Source organism: Hydractinia symbiolongicarpus, chromosome 14 (genome assembly GCF_029227915.1).
Source record: "Hydractinia symbiolongicarpus strain clone_291-10 chromosome 14, HSymV2.1, whole genome shotgun sequence".
NCBI classification, from domain to species: domain Eukaryota; kingdom Metazoa; phylum Cnidaria; class Hydrozoa; order Anthoathecata; family Hydractiniidae; genus Hydractinia; species Hydractinia symbiolongicarpus.
In genome coordinates, this window is record NC_079888.1 from 5,840,455 (window position 1) to 5,864,835 (window position 24,381).

Here is a 24,381-nt window from a genome sequence, read left to right on the forward strand (position 1 = left end):
ATTCTAATATTCTGAAAAAAACGTCATTTCGAAGCATATTGTAAGTTACCCTAAAACATATACATGCACATAAAAAGTAAACGTTTTATAAGTTTTGTTATTTCACATATATATGGTAGTTAAAAACCTATTGTGTAAATTATTGTTGGTGAAATTAATGTTGGTGGAATGCTTTTTATTGATCAAAGGAGTGTACATAATATTTCATTTTCTATTCACTTGTTGACTTGATTGAAATAAACGACTTCGAGTCAATCTTTTCAAGATCTTGCGGCACATTTGGAATAGTCTAAACAATATTAAATAAAGTTAAAAATAATAAATTGGGTGTACAGATCAAATTATAATTCAGAAATTTTTCACGTCAGCAAATTTTTTGGTTTTGATATGTTATTTTCCTGTCTGCTCTGAATCCAATTATTAAGAGCCAACATAAATTAGAAAGGCTTAGTTTTTGAGTCAAGTTACTTTACAGTTTTTTTTTCGTAAATTAAACTTTTCCGAGCCAACAAATAAACTAGTAGTCAGGACAAAGTAAGGAAGTTTTTGTATAAATTCTTTTTACAAGAATCGTCAAAGTTTGATCTACAAAATTTTAGAAGTATTGGAAAAATAATGTTAAGACTTCATCATCCCACAATTTTTTTTCATGTAACATTTGAAGAAGCTAAAATAGCCATTCAGATGCCTAAAGAAGTAATAATATTGTAATATAAGTAATCACATATCTTTTAAAAACTTATACTTACTTATATCTATACTGATTCCTTTAATGAATATAATCCTTTCCACAGTTATTCAAGAACGTTATAATATCATCTCTTTTCTTAACAGTATTAAGTAGTCAATTTTTTGAAATAAGTCAATTTTCGTAGCAATTTCCTAACGAACATGAGGTTAAAAGAAAAAATATGATTCTTAAAAACAGCATTCCAACAGCTAACTGGATAGTAAATATTAAAGATGGCTGATTTATACATCATCACCTACCAAATTTGGTTTATACAACCAATGGACACACGAACCACCAGCAAACAATGACACATATGCAGCTATTGTAAATCGAATATACCTGCCCCATGATGTGCGAGCAGGCATCTAAAGAAAAAAACATTAGCAAAAACAAAGGTAAGCAAATAATTAGTCAGGAGTTAAAGATTTTGCATGTATAAAGAAAGTACAGTCCATCTAAAAATTGTTTTGCTAATCAAAACATATACACATCTTTATTTTTGTTGTTGTTGTTGTTGTTGCTTTTTTAATAACTAAAAACAATTAAAAAAAACATACATTAATCTTTTTCTGGACTTTCACTCCTTCTTTCTGCAGCTTTCCTTAAAGCTGTATCATCTAAATGCAAAACATTAATAGGAGTCAAGGTCAAAAAAATATGTCCAACCAGAGTGATAGAGAAGATTCACATGTCAGGAGGTACAGAGGTTAAATTGCAGAGTTTGAACATAAAATAAGGTTATGAAAGTCTGCAATACCATCATTAATCTGTAATGGGAAAGGCAATCAGATCTATATACCTAATGTTCATTATGTGAACATTTAGCATTTATTTGCCCCTTTTGCCTCAGAAATTTTTCGCTGAGGCAGATGCAGAATTGGTATAAAAAAATAAAATAAATGGATTAAAACTTAGTATGGTACAGTTTTAGACCTGTTTAATGAAATGGAGCCAAAAACATATTGACCTATCATGAACCTATCAAAATGTTTTATCCAATCCGGAAAAATTGTGTGTGTACTTTTACAGCACAATGTCGGAATGTTCCTTTGAATTATGCTTGTTTAGGCTTGAGATACATAAAACACCTAAATCGTTATTTTTGTCACTTTTTTATATTATTAAAAAACTTATAATCTATAGAATATATTTTTTAAATAAAGAATTAGGTGATGAAATGAAAATATAAAATGTCTTTTTTCTCATTAATTTTCAACAAAATTTAATTTGTATACAAAGTTCAAAAAAGTTTAAATATTGATATCTCGAAAATAATATTTACTTGAAACACATTTTAGACTAAATCCCAAGGTACTTCTACAAGTTTGAAAGATTCTCATAAGAAAACTGGAGAAAAGTATTGATTTATAATATAAATGAAAAGCTTTAAAATAATATGCAATTAAAAGACATAGTTAAATGAATTAAAGTTTAACATAAAAAGGCATTTAATTAAATAAATTTATTTTTGATTTATTATGATTTATTTTTTCCACAAGTGGTGACAAACTGTTTGTAATGATGTAGTTCAAGTGCAAAAAGCATGTTTCACTAGAATTAAAAGCCATGCATTTCCATAAGGAGGCAACCTTTTTTTCAGGCATGTGATCCCACCAGTCCTACGGATTTATTTTGTGTGATTCTACCGTGGCATGTAATTACGGACACAAAGGTATATGTTTTGAAAATATTTCGGTCATTAAATCAGCAAATGCTGAGTGCTGTCTCTAATTACAAAAGCTGTAGCCCTATTCGTGCTGGAGGGGCAGGGGGAGGTATTTTATATAGCTCCCCCACCTCTACTTTTTTCCATAATTTTACATGGGCTTATAGTTGCACCTTGATACTTTTGTTAACTTTTATATGCCTTCCAAAATATCTTCCATAATAGGAATGTCCCTGTGAAAGACCAGAATATATATGGAATCAAGCTGTTTTTAATTGTTGTTTAGAGAAAATAATTGCAGTGCAAATAATTGAAAAAAGATCATGGAAAGTTATTGTTCGAATATAATAACATGTGTGTGATGATGTTGAGAATACTTTCAGCACGAAGTCTATAGAATTTATAAACAACAGCAATTAAAAATAATATATATATAAAAATAAACTTTACTGCAATATCATGAAGTAATCATGATACAAATAAGAAGACTCTCTCATTATTTCATTATTATATAGCTTTATTTAACCTTACCAAAATTTGTTATTAACCATTTTTTTTGAAAAACAAACTTTTCAACTGATCGCATGTTATTCTTTGTAATATTAAAGCCTTTGTGGTGAATTTTTATATCACATTTTCTCTGGCGTAATATGAAAACTGGCATACATTTTTCTCGAGTTTCTTATCCTAAAGGAAACCAGGTCTCCATATGGGAATGCACACAGTATTCAGCGGGTGGATTATTTCATTCGAAACTGACGGATGGAATAATTTCCTGAATTCACGAAAATAAAATAAAAAAGTTAACATGAAAAAGAAAACAGTTCTTCCGTGGAATTTTCCTGAGTTAGGGTTTGAATCGGAAAATGACTCTAATGAAATCGCTAAAGTGTTTTTGCAAAGTTTGTAGATGTCATTACCAAAACAACAAAAATAATGAAAATTTGAAAGGAACTGCGGCAAGCAGAATCAAATAATGTTAATTGTGGTATTGTTTGAGCTTCTCCCACTCATTGTGACTGAAGAATAATTACACTCGATTTTCAGTAAGTTAGGTCATTATCACTAAAATTATTCACATTACAGAAATACCGTGGTGCCCTTCGATTCGTAATAATAATAATTGAAAAATTGATTATCGTATTAAAAAGAAGTCCAGAAGTTCTCTCTCCCACACGACACAGCAGGCAATAAGTCAGCCTTGCCCTCAGTTTTATGACGAGAGATGTTCTGCAAAGACTCTATAAATTGAGTCTCCTGTACAGTTTTGCTTCATGGTGAACTGTGCCGGTGACAAGCATTTTCGAAACATGTCACCGGCGACTTCTGCGATATACAACTTATTAAATGCCCTGACCTTCAGTTCGTAAATAGCACGTGCACAACGTACTTTCTAATGAGTTCGACTCGAAACATATAAAAAGCCAGTTGGCAGTGAACTATTAACTTAACAAAGTACATCATTGGGAAGTTAGGTCAATGGGACTTGTACTCCGTTTCCATTTGTCATCGTCTTAGGAGATCAATACATCAAATTTATGTGAGGTGTAGCCCCAATACAAGGTGAATGACGAAAGTTTTTGCCAGCTGAAAAATTTTACTACAAAAAAAAAATGCCAACACAATGCCGATGCAAATCAGTTGAAATGTGTCTCACGTCGTCAGTTTTATTGCCAACGTAAAAAAATTATAATTTTACGGGCTGCCTATAGACCTAATCTTAAAGATTGTCAGGGTTATTAGTCTCACTTGCTTGTAAAGGAACTGGACCCTACCCATGTCTTGATTATTAATGGTTGCATATAAGAAACCAACATCCCACACTGCACAAGTTCTTCAGATGTACTTTACAGCTTACAGTTATTTGGGAAGCCAAATCTATCTATCTAGTCATCATCCTTTTATGTATATATTGGATTATATTGCACAAGGAGGCATTAGATAAAAAGCTTTGGATATTTCATCAGAAGAGACATTGCATGTAGCCAGGTCAGTTCTTTTCATATTATTTACTATCTATTGTTAAGAGAGTTAAAGGCAATGTCTCCAGCTCATCTATCTGAGATTTTGTTGTTTTAGAGGGATAGCCAATTTCCTAATTACAATAAAACTATGTTGCATTACTTAGTATTAGTGACATTTTCAGCCATTGTCAGTATCAGAGTACATATCTCCTACCAAACACAAATGGAATCCTCTCACACCCTTATCACCACATGACTTTAGTTCATAGGACAATAACATTCTTAACATTCCTATCAATTTAAAAAATTTCATTTGGAGTCTGTAAGATCTGGTTAGCCAGGATGTGACTGTTATCGCAGATATATTCACTCAATTACAATGTTTTACAAAACTGGTGTATTAATATTGCCAATGATTAATAAGATCACTAGGCTATGGAATGTGAGGCTTTTTTAGTGTGTTCAGTGTAATTTGTTGACATATTTAAATTGTCTTTATTATTTAACGTTAACAGTTTCTTTATTCAAAATTATTTTTTTTTTATGACTGCATTGTGTAATATCAGCTGTGAGTGTTGGTGCAATAAAGTATGGCAGTGTCAGTCAATTACATATGTGAATTTATTATTGTGTTATTACATTGTATCAAGTCAAATTGGAGAATCACGCAATAGTGTGTTTCTTCTTGTTGTTCCTTCTTACAATATGGGGGAATTTGGGTGTGTTAGATCTCCTTCGTCAGCCGTTTAGGCAAGTAATGTGTTGATAAAAGTCATTGTAGAATAAGAATACCAGTAATTAGCATGTGCCTGGCGCTCAGGACATGTCAATGCGCCTGACGCTCAGGGCATCTTTAGTGTAGTCATCATGTAAATAAGAAACATGCGCCTGACGCTCAGGGCATGATAAAGCCCCTGACGCTCAGGGCATCTTTCATACACCTGACGCTCAGGGTATGGAAGAGAACACCATAATTAGCATGTGCCTGACGCTGAAGACATGTTAATGCATCTGACGCTCAGTGCATCTCATCTGTCTCATGCACCTGACACTCAGGGCATGAAAACGCCTATAATGCATATCATGACGCTCAGGTTATGCATTATATATTTGTGCATATGACGAAGCACGAAGGAGGCACCTTCATTCCCACCCATTTTCCAAAAATTTCCATAAATAGTCTACGCATACTGAATGTGTTGTATCTACTCATTCCAACAGAAATACATTGTTTCTATCAATTTGTGTTATTATTCTGGAACCCAAAGCAATTAACTTATACGTCATTGTCGTTCCTTTACACTAAAAACTTATTTTCGATACCAATGGCAAAATTGCCAATTTTACCACCAAATTAATTTCTTGCGAATCGGATAAAATTGTCAGACAAAAAACAATAGATGTAACACACTAAAAAGCGCGGCCAGCCAGCACAGTTTGCGACCCAGCGTAATTCTTGCGACCTTTACTATTCTGATTTTCAGGTGGTAAGAAAAATTTCCCTGACTGTGGTGATGAGATAAACTTTTTTTATTGCAAAATTGAACCTCTGTTTATATCATTAAATGCTAAAAATATTGATTCCTATATTTGTTTTGTCTGCAAGGTGGCGATGAAGGATGTGGTAAGATTTTTAAAGTCGTAATTTTGGATTTGGAAAGGGCAAAACAACTCTTTTCTCCATTCTTTGAATAAATCTACATACAAATGTGTTTTTTTCTTTTTTTAGATCAATTTCTTCTCTTTAATCCCCCATTCCCTAAGTTCAGCTTGCTCAAGCTATAATAGTACTTGATTATTGGAGTAAACTTGCTTGGAATAGTTAATATTATGTTACTAGATATTTCCTAGGCATGCTAATGAGCACTGATATTGGGTGAAATAGTCTTAATATATATATATATATAAAATTAAACCATTGTTTTTATTAATCTTAAAAGTTTTTGCAACGCTTTACAAGATGGCTTGCTTTTTCCAGTCAAAATTAATTTAAAAAATGTATCTAAATTTCTTTTGTTAAACATTTTAAGACATTTTTTAGTTGCATCAGGTTGATGTAGTACTATTTGCTTCTGACAAGCTTTTCTTGTCACATGGAATTGTTATTAAAACTGTAATATTTTGTGTCACTGACTATTATTGTGGAGGAATATTTACTGGTTGAGTTACAACTAGTTGACCAAAATAAGAAAGACCAAATAGCTTTTTCATTTGCTTTTAAACCTCTTAATTGCAAATTAAATAATAAAAACATTTTAACATTGGTTTGAGAATATCTTAGTAAACCAACTTACTTCATTTACAATTTAAGATTATTTTAGCTATCTTAACTTAGCTTGCATTGTACACCTCAAGATTTGTATCTTGCAAAAAAACACACACACAATTAATATCCCATAAGTTTCTCTAACTGTAAGCTGAAATTCGCATTAGAAACGTACTACCAAAGAATTATATATGATCTAAATTGGAGGTACACCATTGAAACAAATACTTACAAAATGTCTCTTTCCCGATTCGCACTTTTATCATAAACAATTCAATACCAGCTCGAAGGACGAAAAATAGAGGAAGAAAACGATACGGCCCAAGTTTAGTTTTATACAAAGAGTATGTCATTGACCTATAAAAAATATGAAAAAATATACATATTTCTTGCATTTACAGTACAGTCTGAATGTATCTAATATCACACCTTTGCGTGGAGAACGGCAGTCGTTTGTCTTCTGTTATAATTAAATCCCTTGAGCGTTTTACGAGCTTATATTTGCGTGTTAAAAAACAATGCCCTCGCGAAGAAATATCGGAGCAATTATATTTTTTCGAATAGCGAGATGCATTGTGTAAATGTATTGATAAGCTATTCTCTTAAGTATTAGCATAAAGTAATTAAATAATAAAAATCTTTCGCGAAGTTTTATAATACATTGGGCGAGAATGTACTGTTGATTTAATTACTTAAAAAAATTCCAGTGCGTTTAATCTAAGAAACATACGAGAAGCATTGTTCACAACTATTAAATGCCGCTTTTCGTTTTTAAACTTTTAAAATGCGGGCTAAAAAAACATTTCTATCGCCTCTTTTCGATTTTAACTTTTAAAAAGCGATCTAAAAAACATTTCTATCGCCGATTTTCGATTTTAAACTTTTAAAATGCGATCTAAAAAACATTTCTATTGCCGCTTTTCGTTTTTAAACTTTTAAAATGCGATTCAAAAAAACATATCTATTGCCGCTTTTCGTTTATAAACTTTTAAAATGCGATCTAAAAAAAACGCTTAATTACTGCAATAAAATTTTCAAAAGAGTTCGCGCAAAATAGATTGCTAAAATTGATCTTGCAACCTATTGTGATTAAACAATTGATCGCGTGGGGTCATTGTTATCAGCGAGGTAATTATTTTCTTAAAAAAACAAAAGCTATTGTCCCTGTAACTATTCATGCGAGTTTCGCGTCCGCGGTAGATTACATTCAGACTGTACTGTATGAGTATCCCAGTTAACAAAATGCTCCTAACCCACAAATATATTGGTATATTAATAAAATGACCAACACATACAAAAAGACATTGTAAAATTTGCATAAAGTAAGCATGGCCCTTTTTCCCAACAACCAAAAAACTTAGCTCAGTCAATCAGACCTATTATTGTTCACAATTTTTGCTTGGATCATTCTTGATACCTTACATGTTACAAACATTGAAAACAAAACTTTGCTCAGGCGTTGCTTAATTAATTGTTGGTGGGCCGTTTACCGACTCAAAAAGCTGAACTCGCCCGCACTTTTTACGCCATATGAGGCTTATCGGCACCCTTGTGGTAGCTGCTTGAAGTGCACTATCACAACGTACTTTGTTGTTTTGATTATTTATTTGCTTAGCTTTGTTTTGTTTACTACAATTTTATTTGACTAGCTTATATGTGTACTTTATGGAAAAATAATTTGAGCTAGTAGTTTAACTGTTTTTGGATCGAAAATCGGCAAAATACTCGAAAAATAAAAATGTTGAAAAATCCCGACCCAAACTTTTTCCATCAAAGATCACAACAAAATGGCCAGATACAAGTATGGTTTGTTGAGTTGTTGGGAAAAAAAGAAAAGTTACTGCTACTGCTACCACTACTAATCTATTTGATAATGTTAGGTTGTACAAACAAGAGTTCAGACTGAGCTGATGTGGAAGCTGGCTAAAACTTAGCTAGGTACCTTCTCAGAGAATTAGCTAAGTACAACAACACTGCAATGACAGATCCTCCCTCATGAAAAATTCTAAACCTGGAGATCCAGTGTAATTGTTCTGATTGACCCCGCATACAAGGGACGAAGCGTAATTGTTTAGGGAAATCGGAATAGTGAGGTTGGGAAGGAAAACTAGCCTACACATGACACACAGTTTACAGGCAGCCTTGATTTTATTATGAATTAATATCACCGTAGCTACTCTAGTAGACATTGGTATAAGAAACAAGGCCTGTGTGTTTGATTAAGCCCTTGTTTCTTCCAGATACTGGGGACTGCAAAACACGTTTACGATTTTCTGCATGGTCCGCCATTTTGATACTAATCCTCCGTATAACAAAGTAGACATAACCCTATGATGTGTCGCCCATGGTCGTGATTTGATAAAACTAAAAGGTCGATAATACCGTTATTATCTTTCATCAGCGTTTCACAAGGACTAACACAATAGAGGCAACGTGTTATCAAATTTCTGAAATTATATTTTGCATATTGACTGGTGTTTAATCACGTCAACAAAATATATGTCCGTGTGTATGTGTGTGTGTGTGTGTGTTACTTTAGTGGTGTGGAGCAGAAAGATTTGCTTAAACTGTTAAGTCCTGTGTCGAAAGCTGGCGTGTGGTCATTACGTTCGTTCTTTCTTTCCTTTATTTACTCACTTCATGTGGGTGCTGGGTAAGATATATGGTACGACAAGGTAACAAAAGGTTGTAGCCTGTATTTTTATTTTATCGAAAGTCTCTGCGCAATTTTTTAGGCGTGTTACGGACATACGATATGCGATAGGTAAAGGACAGACGAACTCATGGATTTATCCACGAGTATCTAAAAAATAATAACTGGCCGCTGTAGGCTATTGATGCAAGAAATAGGTGAACCAGGGCTTGTACATTGGCTGACAGCGGTTTTTCACGGTCAACCGTCGGTTCATATATAATTAGCACGACGAAAACAAAAAAATCATAAACATTTCTTTTGATCATAATCTACCTTAAGTGGATAAAATTTAGCGAGTAATTAATTTGGCGAATGACCAAAATGGAATATTTGGCGGGATTTAATTTGGCAAATGATAAATTTTAAAAAATTTGGCAAGGATTTAATTTGGCGAATACAAAAAAATGTTTATTTTGGCGGGGATTTATTTTGGCAAATGAAACAAACAAATGAATTTTTATGCTTTGAAATGTTTAATAAAAAATAAAAATAAAGGTATATATGAACACAAGATTTGTTATAGAGTTAAAAATTCTATTCTTTATCATCGTCAATAAAGAAAAGTTCTTTTTGGGGGGAATAAAACATTTTCGTTTTCTTAATAAAAAAAAACGTATTTTTTTAAAATTTCGCCGAAATTCGCCAAATTTAATCCTTGCCAAAATTTATCCACGTAAGGTATAATGTTAGTCAAAAAATCTTAACATCGAATGTCACACACATGGACGCAATTTTTTTAAAGAAATTTTAGATCAAGTCTAAACTATACCTAAAGCAGGTGCTTGTAGTAGAGAAACTTTGCTGTATTTTGTTCTACAGAAATTTATTTGAGAAAGTTGGTCATTTAATGTGATAGAGGCCTATCGCTGAACCAAATAAAACTCTCAAGAAAAAAATGTGTCTTGGCTATCGAATAAAATTAATTTAATAACAAGATGTGTTCAGATAAATAATAAAATATGGATTTTTGTTCTTCTGTTTTCGTATCGCAAAATTGAAGTTGAGAATGATGAATACATGTTTCCATCAAACGAAGATAACAATGTAGGATATAATGAACCAATACTAAAAGAGGACTACCCAAGAAAGATTTAGACGTCCAGTTATGCGTTATGGTATCGATAAATAGATCCTGAGAGCATCATAACGTACTACTCTACAACATACCAGAACGACGGCGAGATTTCTGAATTTTGTTTCATAAACTTATGATAGAATGTTGAATGGACCAATAACATATGTCTGCCCTAAATACAGAAAGGCTAACGGGAAAAGTGGTGGAAAGCGATATAACTGGGAAACCTTACAAAGAACGGAGTTTTCTAGTTGTGAAAATTTAAATGAAAGAAGTGGTGACCTAATTATACCTACAAACAAATCGAAAACACATATTCAAAGAAGGCTCTTATCAACTGTGTTTCTTGTTTCTCGTTTTCGCAAAGGTTGTGTATTTAAAACGATCAATAAAAGTGCAACAACCAAGAACTTGTAAAATCTTGCCGTGTCGTTTAAATCCATTAGGAATTCTTGACAATCTCTCGAGTTTTTTGTAACGTGCAGATGGTTTGACGCATTCATGTTGGTGTAACAGTTCATGATCTTTCAAGAAGAAAGGTGTCTTGTGTCTTACCTAGTTCAAAAATTAATGCTTTTTTTTAACTAAACTGACTGAATTTTCAAAAATTGTTTATTAAATTTAATATCTTTCTTTCTTTTCTACATCTGCTCCCATATGTCTCTCTTATATTTTGTCTTTTTTACTTTATAGTCTCTAGTCGTCTTAAAAATTAATGGTTGCAATCTTGTCATGGTTGTATTAGTAGAAACCAAAGTGAAACTTCCTTAAACAGTGGAACCCCATCAAACAGTGAAACCACCCTAAACAATAGGACCTCCATAAAAAGCCAAACCCCACTAAACAGTGGAACCTCCCTAAACAGCGGAATCTCCCTAAACAGTGAAACCCAACTAAACAGTGAAACCTCCCGAAGCAGTGGAACCTCCCGACGCAGTGGACTCCCATAAAACAGTGGGACCTAACAAAACAGCGGATCCTCCCTAAACAGTGGAACCTTCCGAAGCAGTGAAACCTCTTTAAAAAGTGGAGCCCCACTAAACAGTGGAACCTCCCTAAACAGCGGATCCTGCCTAAACAGTAGAACCGCCCGATAGGCAACCTTCCAAGGGTTAAATTCATATCGCCTTATCTGAACACGATTTACCGAAAATGTGTACAAAGCTATTGCGCATGGATAGAATGTTGTGGCGCATGTACTGAACAACACTGAAATGGAGGTTTATGTAAACACGACGAAATTTCAAAACACTCTACATCTCATTTCGGGTGCACAAAAAGAATCATAAACACCCTGAGCATTTAAAGAGGCGTTTTTTGACAGGGGCGTTTAATTAAGAGAGGCATTTATTTATAAAATCAACTTCAATATGGGGGCGTTTAATCGAAATGGGCTTTTAAGTAGAAGAGGGCGTTTAATCGATCAGTTACAGTACTTTGAATTACCTAACTTAAAAATGAAAACATGCGGGTCTCAACTCATGCTTTCTTGATTTACCTCTTTTTTTCGTGTTTGATGGTCATGCTGGAATAAAGTTGTTCAACTAGGCACATCAAACGTACAAAACTATGTTTATGTGTCCTCTTATACGCAAGGATTTCGATTAAATTATTTATCTAAACGAAAGTACTATACTAAAAATAATAAATATAATAAATAATGAAAACATGTGTTAGGGGCTGTTTATATGAGAGGCGGGACGGGACGATTGCGGGGACGGGACGTTTGCCGGGATCCCCCTTTCATTGATAATTATACTTAAAATCACTTTGCGTTTATATGGAAAATTTTTGTCCCGGGACAATTTCGTCCCGTCCCGGCTGAGCGGGATCCCGCTTGAGCTAAGCGGGATCCCGGCTTAGGCGGGACGTTTTTTTCCATATAAACACACCGTCCCGGGACAAACGAGGTAATATTTGCACTATCAGCATATTTCAATAGAAAGAAAAAAACAAACATGGCTGCTAAACGTGCACTTGTTAAGAAGCCAACAGATGTTCCAACCAAGAAAAAGTGTTTTAGATTCAATGATGAAATGGTTTTTAACCTCATTAACTGTCTATTAGATTATAAAGCAAAGTGTGAGTTTGAGAACATTGATTTTGATGCAGACAAACCAATGCAATATTTGAGTTGGCGAACACCTTCGCGTCATGTACACTGCCTGGCCACCTACAATCAACATCCATGAAATAGCCACGGAAATCGCATACTGCCTGAACGTTAAGAGAAAAATACATTTTGTAAGAAAAATAATCTTGTGAATGTTCACTAGGTCGTAAAATTTGTACGTGGGTGCCATCTATGCAGCCAAAAGCTTGCGTCATTCCAAATTTGGCCTCAAATTCTCCTACTTTTTCAAGCATCTCTTCTTTCGTTTTTGGCAGGGCTATGTATTTTGGTCCAAGCTTGTAAGTTATGCAGTTACAAACATCTCTTATGACTTTTGACACCGTAGATATGTGCAGGCCAAAAGTGTTTGCTGTCATTGACTAAGATCCTGTGTCTTTCAAGTAGTACAACGTTACTGCAACTTTTTTTTCTGCAGACAAGGCTCGATAATTTGGAGATGTGTTGTCAGGAGTAATTCATATGCGTATTTGATCTACTAAATCAGTAAACATAGCCTTTGTCATTCTGAAGTTCTTTTTCCAATCCTCCTCGGGAAGAACATCAAAAAACATGTTCAACCACCACTGTTCCACTCGTCCTTGTTTGAACCATGTTGAACGAGGAATTCGGTTTTTCCTTTGCTCTTTTAATGCTTTCGGTTTTTTTATCCAACAGTTTCTTTTGCTTCCACTCAAAAGTGATGCAGTTAAAAGAGTTCTATAGTGAGTGTATTGAAGTGCTAAAATCATTAACAATGTATTGAGCTGCAACAACAATGTTGATGATGTTAAAAAAATCTGTTTATTCGCTTGCAATTTTGTTTTGTTTTCGTTTTGACGCGCCATTATACTTTAGAAAAATTTAAATTTGGCGCTTGTGTTGTGAAATCGTCCCGGCGCACTTTTTTCCATATAAAGGCGGGATAAAATCATCCCGGCAAACGTCCCGTCCCGGCAATCGTCCCGTCCCGCCTCTCATATAAACAACCCCTTAATGTGTTTGGTTCGGCCTGTCTTGCCAATCTCGTTCTCAGGACAAACTTTTGCTTTTTTAATATTTTTGGCCATATTTGTTTGCACCTTCTCGGATATATATAAAAAAGAAAAATTACCCTGGGAACGAGGTTGCCCTTCTTGTCTTTTCAAAATTCGATATTGCAAGTTTAAAAGGTAGGACAGAAACCTTTTTACGGAAGAATTATTTTTTCTTTGATCTTCTTCTACTTATATGAAAACAGTCACTTGCTCTTTTCCAAATGACTACGTGCGCAATAAAACAAAGAATCTAGAAATTTCAATGCATTTCTTTCATAGACGAATTATTAGTGTAGTTAGTTGCGTTCCCAGTAATATAAAATTGAAATTGGTTTCTAGTTTTCACTTGTCGGAGAGTCATGCTAAAGTCAATGCGGGCACATTAAACCCATTAAATAGTTCTTATCAATAGACAAGGAGAGTTATCAGGATTTATAAAAATTTAAATAAATTATGGTCCCAAAAGACACGAAATGCGTAATTAATATTTTAACATATTTTTAACCATGTGACGACTTTGCATACGCAAAAATTAATGAGAAACACGCTAAATTTTGAAGAGCACGCTTGTACATTATTTTATCAAATTCTTTTATCACGAATTAAAATTTTTTACATGAATACTATAAATGTTTATATTGATAGATATTAAACTTTTTCCTAAAACATTTTATTTTTATTTTTTAAAAAAGCATAAAGCGATTTTTTAAGAAAGCTCAGTACGCAATTGCAACTTCATCACCTGACCCTATTTTCGCTTCTTCAACCTCGGACACAGTGTACATTTTAAAAAAACGACAAAAGGGCCTAGGGACAGCGTTGCTAAAAGGTTACCTGTGGTCGAATGGGATTATCTTGACGTAGGTATCCCTTTTGAAGATGACGTATTGATTAATTTTTAAATTTGTTGACGGGTGAATTGATAATTTGTATTGGCGAAAACTCCTTGTGATACTTTAAATAGACATGTATTCTTAATATACACCCTCGTCCCCAGGGTTTTTTGCCTGTTTGGAATGTGTTTTTACTCATATCAAAAAATCAAAAAACCTTGGGGACGAAGGGGTCTTAACATAATAATTTGAAACAGACATGTTTTGAAAACAGTTGCCGAAGCAAGTAAAACTTGACAGGTATGAATTTTTTTCAACACCTTTTTTCTTTTTTTTTTGAGCCTGAGAATTCTTAGAAAATTGACATTTGGACCCTTAAATATAACTGATTTTTAAACAATTGGTGAAAAAATGGCTTCATAAAGTTTTCTTCAAGAAAAGTGCTTCAAACAAGAATATTTTAGATTTCACACACACGCAAAAAAATTATTGTCTGATGATCGGGTTTCAGTATTATTCTTTAAATATTCTTAAAATTTCAGAAATCGAGCTTTTCCGGTGTTTTAAAGATTTCTTACAAAGAAAAGTGTGCATTTACACTGTTGAAACCATCCTCCTACGTGGTGAGTGTTCAATTTTTAAAGGTATTAACTATTTATTTAGTTTTTCTTACTTTTTAACTCGTAAATTTCTTACACTAACTAGTAAATTTCTTATACTAAGTTGTAACTTTCGTGCTTTTTTACACTAAATGGTAACTTTCGTGTTTTTTTACACTAACTGATAACTTTCGTGTTTCATACACTAACTGGTAACTTTCGTGTTTTTTACACTAACTGGTAACTTTTGTGTTTTTTTACACTAACTGGTAAATTTCGTGTTATCTTGCATTAACTATAAATTTCTTGTTTTTCTTAAACTAACTGGTAACTTTCGTGTTTTCATACACTAACTGGTAACTTTCGTGTTTTCATACACTAACTGGTAACTTTCGTGTTTTTTTACACTAACTGGTAACTTTCGTGTTTTCATACACTAACTGGTAACTTTCGTGTTTTCATACACTAACTGGTAACTTTCGTGTTTTCATACACTAACTGGTAACTTTCGTGTTCTTTACACTAACTGGTAACTTTCGTGTTTTCATACACTAACTGGTAACTTTCGTGTTTTTTTACACTAACTGATAACTTTCGTGTTTTCATACACTAACTGGTAACTTTCGTGTTTTTTACACTAACTGGTAACTTTTGTGTTTTTTTTACACTAACTGGTAAATTTCGTGTTTTCTTGCATTAACTATAAATTTCCTGTTTTTCTTAAACTGATTGGTAACTTTTGTGTTTTTTTACACTAACTGGTAAATTTCGTGTTTTCTTGCATTAACTATAAATTTCCTGTTTTTCTTAAACTGACTGGTAACTTTTGTGTTTTTCTTACATTAACTAGTAATTTTTAAAGTCTCAACAAAAAAAAGCCCTGACTCTGGCTGGCCACGTGACAAATTTGATTGGCTATAAGATTCTGCATAAGTAAATCAAACCTTTTTAATTTGATGGGTATGTTTGTTTCCTTGTAATTTTGATTTTCAGATTTTTAAAATGCTTCGAACCTTATTATTTAAATCTACAAACAATACATGTATCTCTTAGCAAAAATAGAGCATTTAACAAGAACTGTAAACGAAGCTTGGTAACTAGCAGTGATGGTGCAATGGCTGCACATTCGGATTGTAATCATAAGGTTAAAAATTAGAGTCCCCACTCGACGCACTTTAAGTATAGTATATAGACCGCTAACAGGCTTGTGTGCCTGGCAAGCAAGTTAAATTAAAGCTATACGTAACTCTGGCGGTAATGTAACACAGTTACTATCGCAGGGGAGGAAGAGTCAACAGTTAGTATAGAATGACTAAGGACGTTAAAACCTCTTGTTATTTGGTACTTATTTACTAAGACTTGTACATATCACATTTTTAAGGAAAACAAAAAAGAAAATTTTAAATATTTAAGAGGAAACTTTTAAAAGGGGGAGAGGAGGAGGAGGTGAGTTTGAATAAAAGGAGGGGGCAACACCAGGATATGTCTCCATACGATATTACATTAACCAACTCCGACATATATATACTCACCAATCTTAAAGCTATATTCCTTTAAAACGAAGTGTAATGCAGAAAATGTTGGTTTAGTTTAATTTAGGAAAAAATGTGTCAAACATTATAACCAACATATTTCACTCCACTTGAAAAATTTCCTTCTCTTCTACATGTAAGCGTGCAAGTCAAATTGAAAATATATTTTAGAACCCTAATTAAAAGGGTTAAAAATTAAACTTATTAGGGCAATTTGAGGGAAATTGAGGGAATTATCAGGGCTGCGTAGTTTATCAAAACAAAAATTTAAAAAAAAATTCTGATTGGTTATTTTTAACTAAATATTGACAGAAATAAGGATTCTAACAAAACAAAATTTATTGATGCAAAGATTCTATTTAGGATACGGCGTAAAAGTGGAAAAGTAAAATTTTGGTTTCATTAATACGGAAGCGGTGAAAATGATGAACAATCTTATCATGGTGCTTCATTCTGTACTTGCCATACTTACGGTGATCACTACCCAAACATACGCACAAAAAGGTGTAATAAGATCTCTGGGATACGCTGCTTTTTTCCGAAGAATTGTCTCAAACAGAAAACTGAACATGACACCATTTACAGGTTACAGTAATTGTAGTTTCAGAGATTGTGGAAAATACTGTGTTTATAACATACCATGTGAATCTTTTAACTTCAAGACTTCAACAAAACAATGTGAATTGTTGTCTGTGGATAGAAACAGCAAAGCAGATAATATTACTTTTATAAATGCAACTGGATGGGCATATTATGATACCGGATTCAACATTCGACATCCAAACTGGAGGAACAAATACTTAGTAATTACTTTTTTCTTTAATCTTGTTTGATATAATTTTAGGCCTATTTAATTTTGGGACTATTAAAAACCATGTTTGAGAATAATTCCAGTCTAATTAACTCTTTTCTGGCCTAATAAACTGCCTTACTTTTGTGGGAATTTTATAACATTAAAATGAATGCTTAAAAAAAATTAGTGCAAAATTACACCAGTAACCCTATTACTAAATTGTCTTGTAATGTTTTTTTTTATTGTATTGTTATTTATTAGACTTGTTGTATATTATGAAACAAAGCAACTCCCCTACTTATTCCTTGTACTCGTGATATGTGCGTAAAACGTAAAAAGATGCTTGATGATGATACTTAATACCAGTATGTCATTCAAAGAAACTATGGCAATGGTAACCCAGTTTCGAAATTTGCTAAAAGGACGCGTTTTCCATCCGCATGTTTTAGCGAGGATACAAGTGTTATATATTGGGCTATAAAGACACTTTCGTTTCTAATCTAGGAAGGATTTTTACTAAATATGAGCCTTACATTTGGGAAAATTCTTGCTCCTTTTACAGCAAAAACACAAAACGCCCGATTTACCTCGTACAACACCACAACCCTTGACATTACTTTGCCAAAAAATCTATCAATCTATTTTGCCTAACCAGAAAGAATTCCTAGATCCGCCCCTGCTATTTACGTCATGTGAAGTGTCACGTGCTTTAAAGGGTCACGTGATGCAAAGTGTTCTTACTTATGAACACTTGATGTAAATGTATTTCGCTTTTGGCAGAGGTGACGCAGCAACAAGTAGAATTTTCCTTTTAACATGCAAAACCTATACTAAATCAATTGAGCCCAGTGGTTAAATCTGGTCCTCATAAAACAAATTTAATCTGCGAAAACGTTCTAGAAAATAGGATAATTCTTTCTTTCCATTCTAACTCAAATTGTATTGCTTAATTCTTCTCTCGTGTCTTACTTGCAGTACAACATATCGTGTCCGGTTAACAAATGTGACAAATGTACATGCCTTCAACCACCAGAAGAAAAAACACACCAGTGTGATTGCTATTCAAAAGGTAATTATCCCGATTTCTCGACTTCTAAGTCAGGTTAATTAATTACCAATTATCAATCTTTAATCACTAACTACTAACCAATGACCACCCATCCGGAATCTTTAATGAACTCCAATCATCAACCTCCAATCCCAATCCTTACTTATCAATTTCCAATCATCATTTCCTAACTACAAGCCACCAACCAATAACCACCCATCCCAAACCCCAAATGAACAACCACCAACTTATAACGACCCATCCTGAATCCCAAATGAACAATTACCAACCATCAATCACACATAATCAATCTCCAATCATTAATCTCCAATCATCAATCATCATTCCCTAACCACAAACAACTAACCAATAACCACCCATACTGAATCCCAAGTGAAAAACCACCAGCCAATAACCATCCATCCCCAATCCTAAATGAACAATCGCAGACCAATAATCACCAACCGATAATCACAAATCATCAATCCGTAACCATCAACCATCAACCAATAACCACCCATCCTCAATTCCAAATGAACAATCACAGACCAATAATCACCAACCGATAATCACAAATCATCAATCCGTAACCATCAACCACCAACCAATAACCACTCATCCTCAATTCCAAATGAACAATCACAGACCAATGATCACCAACCGAGAATCACAAATCATCAATCCGTAACCATCAACCATCAACCAATAACCACCCATCCTCAATTCCAAATGAACAATCACAGACCAATAATCACCAACCGATAATCACAAATCATCAATTTGTAATCATCAACCATCAACCAATAACCACTCATCCTCAATTCCAAATGAACAATCACAGACCAATAATCACCAACCGATAATCACAAATCATCAATCCGTAATCATCAACCATCAACCAATAACCACTCATCCTCAATTCCAAATGAACAATCACAGACCAATAATCACCAACCGATAATCACAAATCATCAATCCGTAATCATCAACCATCAACCAATAACCACTCATCCTCAATTCCAAATGAACAATCACAGACCAATAATCACCAACCGATAATCACAAATCATCAATCCGTAATCATCAACCATCAACCAATAACCACCCATCCTCAATTCTAAATGAACAATCACAGACCAATAATCACCAACCGATAATCACAAATCATCAATCCGTAATCATCAACCATCAAGCAATAACCACCCATCCCAATTCCAAATGAACAATCACAGACCAATAATCACCAATAATCAATCCAAAACTATGAACACGAGTTTAATTACATAAAATAAATTTTATATATTTTTTTTATAAGAGGGATTGGTTAAAGTAGCAGCTGGTAACTGGTGCTGGTATGCAAATGGAACGTGCTCTGTCAGTGATGGCGACAAAATCGTTATCAGACCTTTTGATAAAAACGATGTTGGTCAACAATTTATGTATGATGGTCAAAAAGATGTTTTTCACAAATGCTCACAGAAAAGAGTTTGTTTTATCAACGATATCTTGGTCGTTAATGAGACTTGCTCGAACCGTTGGTTAATGACTGACTGTAAGTATAGACTCGCTTGTTAAAGTACTTCTTGCTGAATGATTAAAAGAAAGAAAGAATATTTTTAAGCAAGAGAGTCTTGTTTGAGAAACTTCTTGATAAGATCTAATATTTTAAAACAGGCGTATACAAAATTTAACACAAAAGTCGACACAATGTATATATATTTTTTGTAGATTTAGGGATAGCTCCAAGATATGAATTCTGTCCTTACCCACTTAATGGATTGCTCCAATATGATAATCAACTGGTTCGTGGCAGAGATAAATGTACTTTATATAAAGGAATCCATAGATTCCAAAACGGAGGTATCTATTTATAACAATCAGCACATATTTTATTGGTTTCTTAAAGTAAAAATGTCTATTTGGTATTTCAAAAGACTTAATTTTGTTGTTTATATTCTTACGTCACATTTCATTGCAGTCTAATATCCATATCTAGCTATTTCTCATTTTCTTTTAGTTGATGGAAGAATTCAGGTTAAACTGTTTAAGAACATATACTCCCTGCATGGTCTTACTTCCAGTTCCAAATTTCCAAACAACGCTGATGTAGTGGCATGGTTTCATCAATTTTGGGCAAAGTCGTATGGTAATGCATTAAACAATTTTGGCCGTCAACTTAAAACAATATTCGTTCCTCCAGAAACTGGCTCATATATCTTTTATATGGAAGCTGACCACAGAGGAAAGTTATACATAACTCATCCTAACTCTCCGCAAAATTTGCTTATAAAAACTTTCGAATTCACAACATACATATCAGCTCCTCAGTCTTTGCTTGCTTTTGAAAAGTACATTATTGAAGCAATAATGTGGGAGGACACCCTACATGATCACATAATAGTTGGTGTTAAATTCCCTAATGGCCGAGTCGAGCATCCTATCACGGAAAAGTACCTGTTACCTCCTAATTGAAGGTTATTGCTTTAAAACTCTATAATAAATATTTAATAAGACTTGCACGACTCAAATTTATACCAACATGACTAATCCTAGAAGCAACTGGTTGAAATATCTATACCGTTTCTCACCGATGATGCTTTGGGGGTCAAGCCTGGTCTTTCATTAAATACATAGCTATCTTCAGAAATTGACCAACACGATGCAGAAAGTTCCTCATAATTTTATTTCATTTCATTTCCAATGAGGTTACATTGAAAAAAGAAAAAAACAAAAACAAAACTAACGCTTAATGTTAAAGCAAAGGAAAGTGTTTACATCACAACTTACCTTGATAGCTCCTAATGCTGGTGGTATGCAACAGGGGTATTGTAGGAGTTTACTTTACATTTACAAAATAACGCCGACAGGAATTGTTTTAGATAGGGCGTTAAAATGAACAGACATTCTGTCACTAAAGTAATTTTTATAAAATGATTTTTGCGAATTACTTAAATAAAAGAGAAAAAATCTAATTTATAAATTTTTGAATGTAAGGAAACTTTTGCCAAGATATCAGGAAGTTGATTAGACCGTACCTTTACTACTAACTGATGACCCACGAGCAAATTTTCTCCCAGATTGGATTGAAACTATCCGACCCTTTTAATAATTTCTGCGAGTTTCAATTTTATGATTTTACTAATTGAATGTGTGCATGATTAAATGTTGTGAAGTATTTTAATTTTATTTTGATGGAGTAATATTTATAGGGAATCGTCATTGTCAAAAGTGTAGTAAGTAACAAAAATAATTTTAGGTTTGTCTGAGTACTAACTTCTGACGAATCGGTGTCCAACATAATCGAAACAAACTTTCTAGACAGTTCTCTGTCTACGTCGTTACGGTATCTCCTTTGATTAAAAGTCCAGCTCGATATTATTTTAAAAGAAAACGGTTCACTAATAAGCAATGCGCCTTCGTAGGGCGGAAGCATATTTAGAGAATTTGAATTGCCGAATATGCAAATGGAGATACTGTAATGAAATGGATATAAATGAACTAACTACTTATTACGTTTATTAATTACGTCATTCTCCTAAAAACCACACTCACTAAAGCGCATACAACGAGACTTGTTTCATTTCATGCGCCTGAAAATGCTGCTCGTGTAGCTACCACAAAAACCAACAAAAATTTAACAAACGAAACAAGGAAAGACAGAATCACGTAACGGATTTGTCGGCTGAGAAGATGAACTTGAAATGTGATAGCTAGAAAGCGTCTGACGGAAAAATGTACCATCTAAAAGTTGGCTGCCATTAAATATCTTCCTCTGACAAGCAATAGACCAAAAAATTACGCTACCACTACAGTTTTAAGATTATATTATGAATGAGGGCAAACCCTAGCATTTTTTAGCCTCTTGACATAAAGAATCACATGATAAAGGTTGTCATTTTAAAAAAGTCATATGGATGATTTTACTTGATTTACAAAAAAATATGTTGCAGAAATGTGTTGTAACAACCCGCAGAGGGTGGCGACACAATAAAACATTTCAAAAAATTGTTGCCAGCACAAAATATGTCTCTGCAACAGCATTGTCCCTGCAACAAAATGGAATCAATTTATTTTGTCCTCGTGTTGCAGCAACAATTAATTTTGCCCCCGGGGACTTTTTTGATGGTTACGGGACACGATGGGACTTTTACGTAAGCGTGCAATGCATCATGTTGCATTGCGTGTGCGTTAAAAAATTCTCCTATGTCGCCCTAGCTTTATTCGAGGTATAGAAATGTAAACCTTGTGCATACCTGTCGGGTGTGTACAATCATATTAATATTATGTACATGTGTTTATTTAAATCTGCAAGCTTATGTTCAAAGAGAAAGTTGCAAGCAATAACATGACAACTACAGTCATTATCCACATGCTGTCTTTTTCAGCGTTAACGTGTTTCATTTGGTTAAAAATCCTGGTACAGGTTTACTATTGGAACATTGGAATTATATATTTTGTTGCATTGTCACTCATTTCAAAATGCTGGTATTTTACTACGTTCTTCAAATTTTAAAAATACTTTTGGACATAAAAAGATTTTAAAAAAATCGTTTGCTATTGAGGAAACAGAGTTGCAACCTCGTCCCAAGAGCATCTTGTTTCTTTTTCTAACATCAGGACAAACATGTTAGAAACGATACAAGATGTCCTGGAGACGGAATTGTGAAAGCTTTAAGATTAATTTTGATTGGTTATTGCTTCATATATAATGGCATTGTTAATGTGATTGGCTAGTTTTCTTTGTGTATTGTTATGTTCATTTGTTTTTACTTGCTTAAATTATTAACACGAAGCCAGTGTCGGTTTTAAACGAACCAAATGTGAAGGTTTTCTCTGTGTCTCTTTTTTTAATGTTTGCTGGCGCCACGCAAGGTTGAATTTTCAAATTGCCCGATGGGAGATAGATACATATATATATATATCGAGAGAAGTAGAGCAAAGTCCGGATGCCGTTAAGTTATCCATGCTATAAAATTCGATCTCAGAAAATGTTTAATTTCTTAAAAGCCATAAAAGAATGCTTTATTTCAATTGCAGCCGATCCAATAACCATTTGAACACAGCTTGTAAATAATCTAGTCCTCACGGACCGCTCACGATCATATAGTATATTTTTTATGGTATAAGGACATTTTGTGCCAAAATCACAGTCATACAACCAAAATTACTTATTTTTTAACTTCCTTGGTGGTTTGGTGATAGCTGCAACCGCGGACATAATATTTTTAAAAAGCCATTTTTTTCTATTTCTAGAAATGGTGAAACGGTATCACTTGACCAGTACGCTGTAGCTGGTAGGCTGCAAGAGTTTAAATTTAGCATGGGCAAGTCGCGTAACCAAAGTCAAAAATACCGTAACTGGAATTTTTTGTAATGTTTGTACTATAGAACAATCCTCTGCACAACTCAAATACAGTGGAATCCCGTTAAAGCGGAAACCATCTAAAGGGGACAGCCCGTTAAAGCGGACACTAGCACTTGGAACGGAATGATTTTAAGTGAAACTCTTATAAAAAGCTCTCCTTAAAGCGGACAGTCATAAAGCGGACACTTCTTAAAGCGGACGATTTATTTTGCACCAAATGAATATTTTCCCTATAAAGACTCCCTGTAAAGCGGACAGTTCAAAACAAAAAATGGAAACAAAGATTTTGCAACGAAATTTTTATTCTTATTTCAGACATTTTCTAACGTTTTTATCAACAGAGTCTAAAATCTTTTTAATACACCTTTCTGTAAAAGACACAGCTTTGTCAGGGCCAATGAGTGCGTAATGCACTGGAATTTCGAGACCATAACCTGCCCCAGGGTTCACGCGTTTCCCAAACAAACAAACGACAAAACAAAATGACAAACGTTCCAGCATCAGAACCCATGATTAACGAATTAGAAATCGATTGGCGACAGAAGGTCAGAGATGATAGTATCGATGCAATCTGCAATCGAGAAAAGCCAGATGATCAGATTCAGGAAATTTCTGACGACGACCAAGATGACGAGGATAATGACGACTATGGGCCAGAACAAGAA

General features: G+C 33.8%; 1 protein-coding gene across 2 annotated transcripts; it reads left to right on the forward strand.

The window, feature by feature from the left end:
• Positions 1 to 14,354: 14,354 nt before the first annotated feature.
• Positions 14,355 to 21,610, forward strand: LOC130625796 (uncharacterized). Of its 2 annotated transcripts, none has more exons than XM_057440907.1 (7): positions 14,355 to 14,679; positions 14,922 to 15,023; positions 16,874 to 17,313; positions 18,279 to 18,372; positions 19,667 to 19,903; positions 20,080 to 20,211; positions 20,369 to 21,610. In XM_057440907.1, the coding sequence occupies exons 3-7, from the start codon at positions 16,933 to 16,935 to the stop codon at positions 20,821 to 20,823; spliced, it is 1,299 nt and encodes a 432-aa protein (XP_057296890.1). In that variant the 5' UTR covers positions 14,355 to 14,679; positions 14,922 to 15,023; positions 16,874 to 16,932; the 3' UTR covers positions 20,824 to 21,610. The 2 variants fall into 2 exon arrangements, with proteins under 2 accessions (XP_057296890.1, XP_057296891.1); XM_057440908.1 differs by having other exon boundaries at positions 14,922 to 15,002.
• The last annotated feature ends 2,771 nt before the right edge of the window (positions 21,611 to 24,381 follow it).

Excerpts from the sequence above, each read along its gene's own strand:
- LOC130625796 (XM_057440907.1), top strand. The coding sequence starts at position 16,933 with ATGATGAACAATCTTATCATGGTGCTTCATTCTGTACTTGCCATACTT. Across the intron at positions 19,904-20,079 it reads CCGTTGGTTAATGACTGACT|ATTTAGGGATAGCTCCAAGA; the intron begins GTAAGTATAGAC and ends TATTTTTTGTAG. Across the intron at positions 20,212-20,368 it reads CCATAGATTCCAAAACGGAG|TTGATGGAAGAATTCAGGTT; the intron begins GTATCTATTTAT and ends ATTTTCTTTTAG.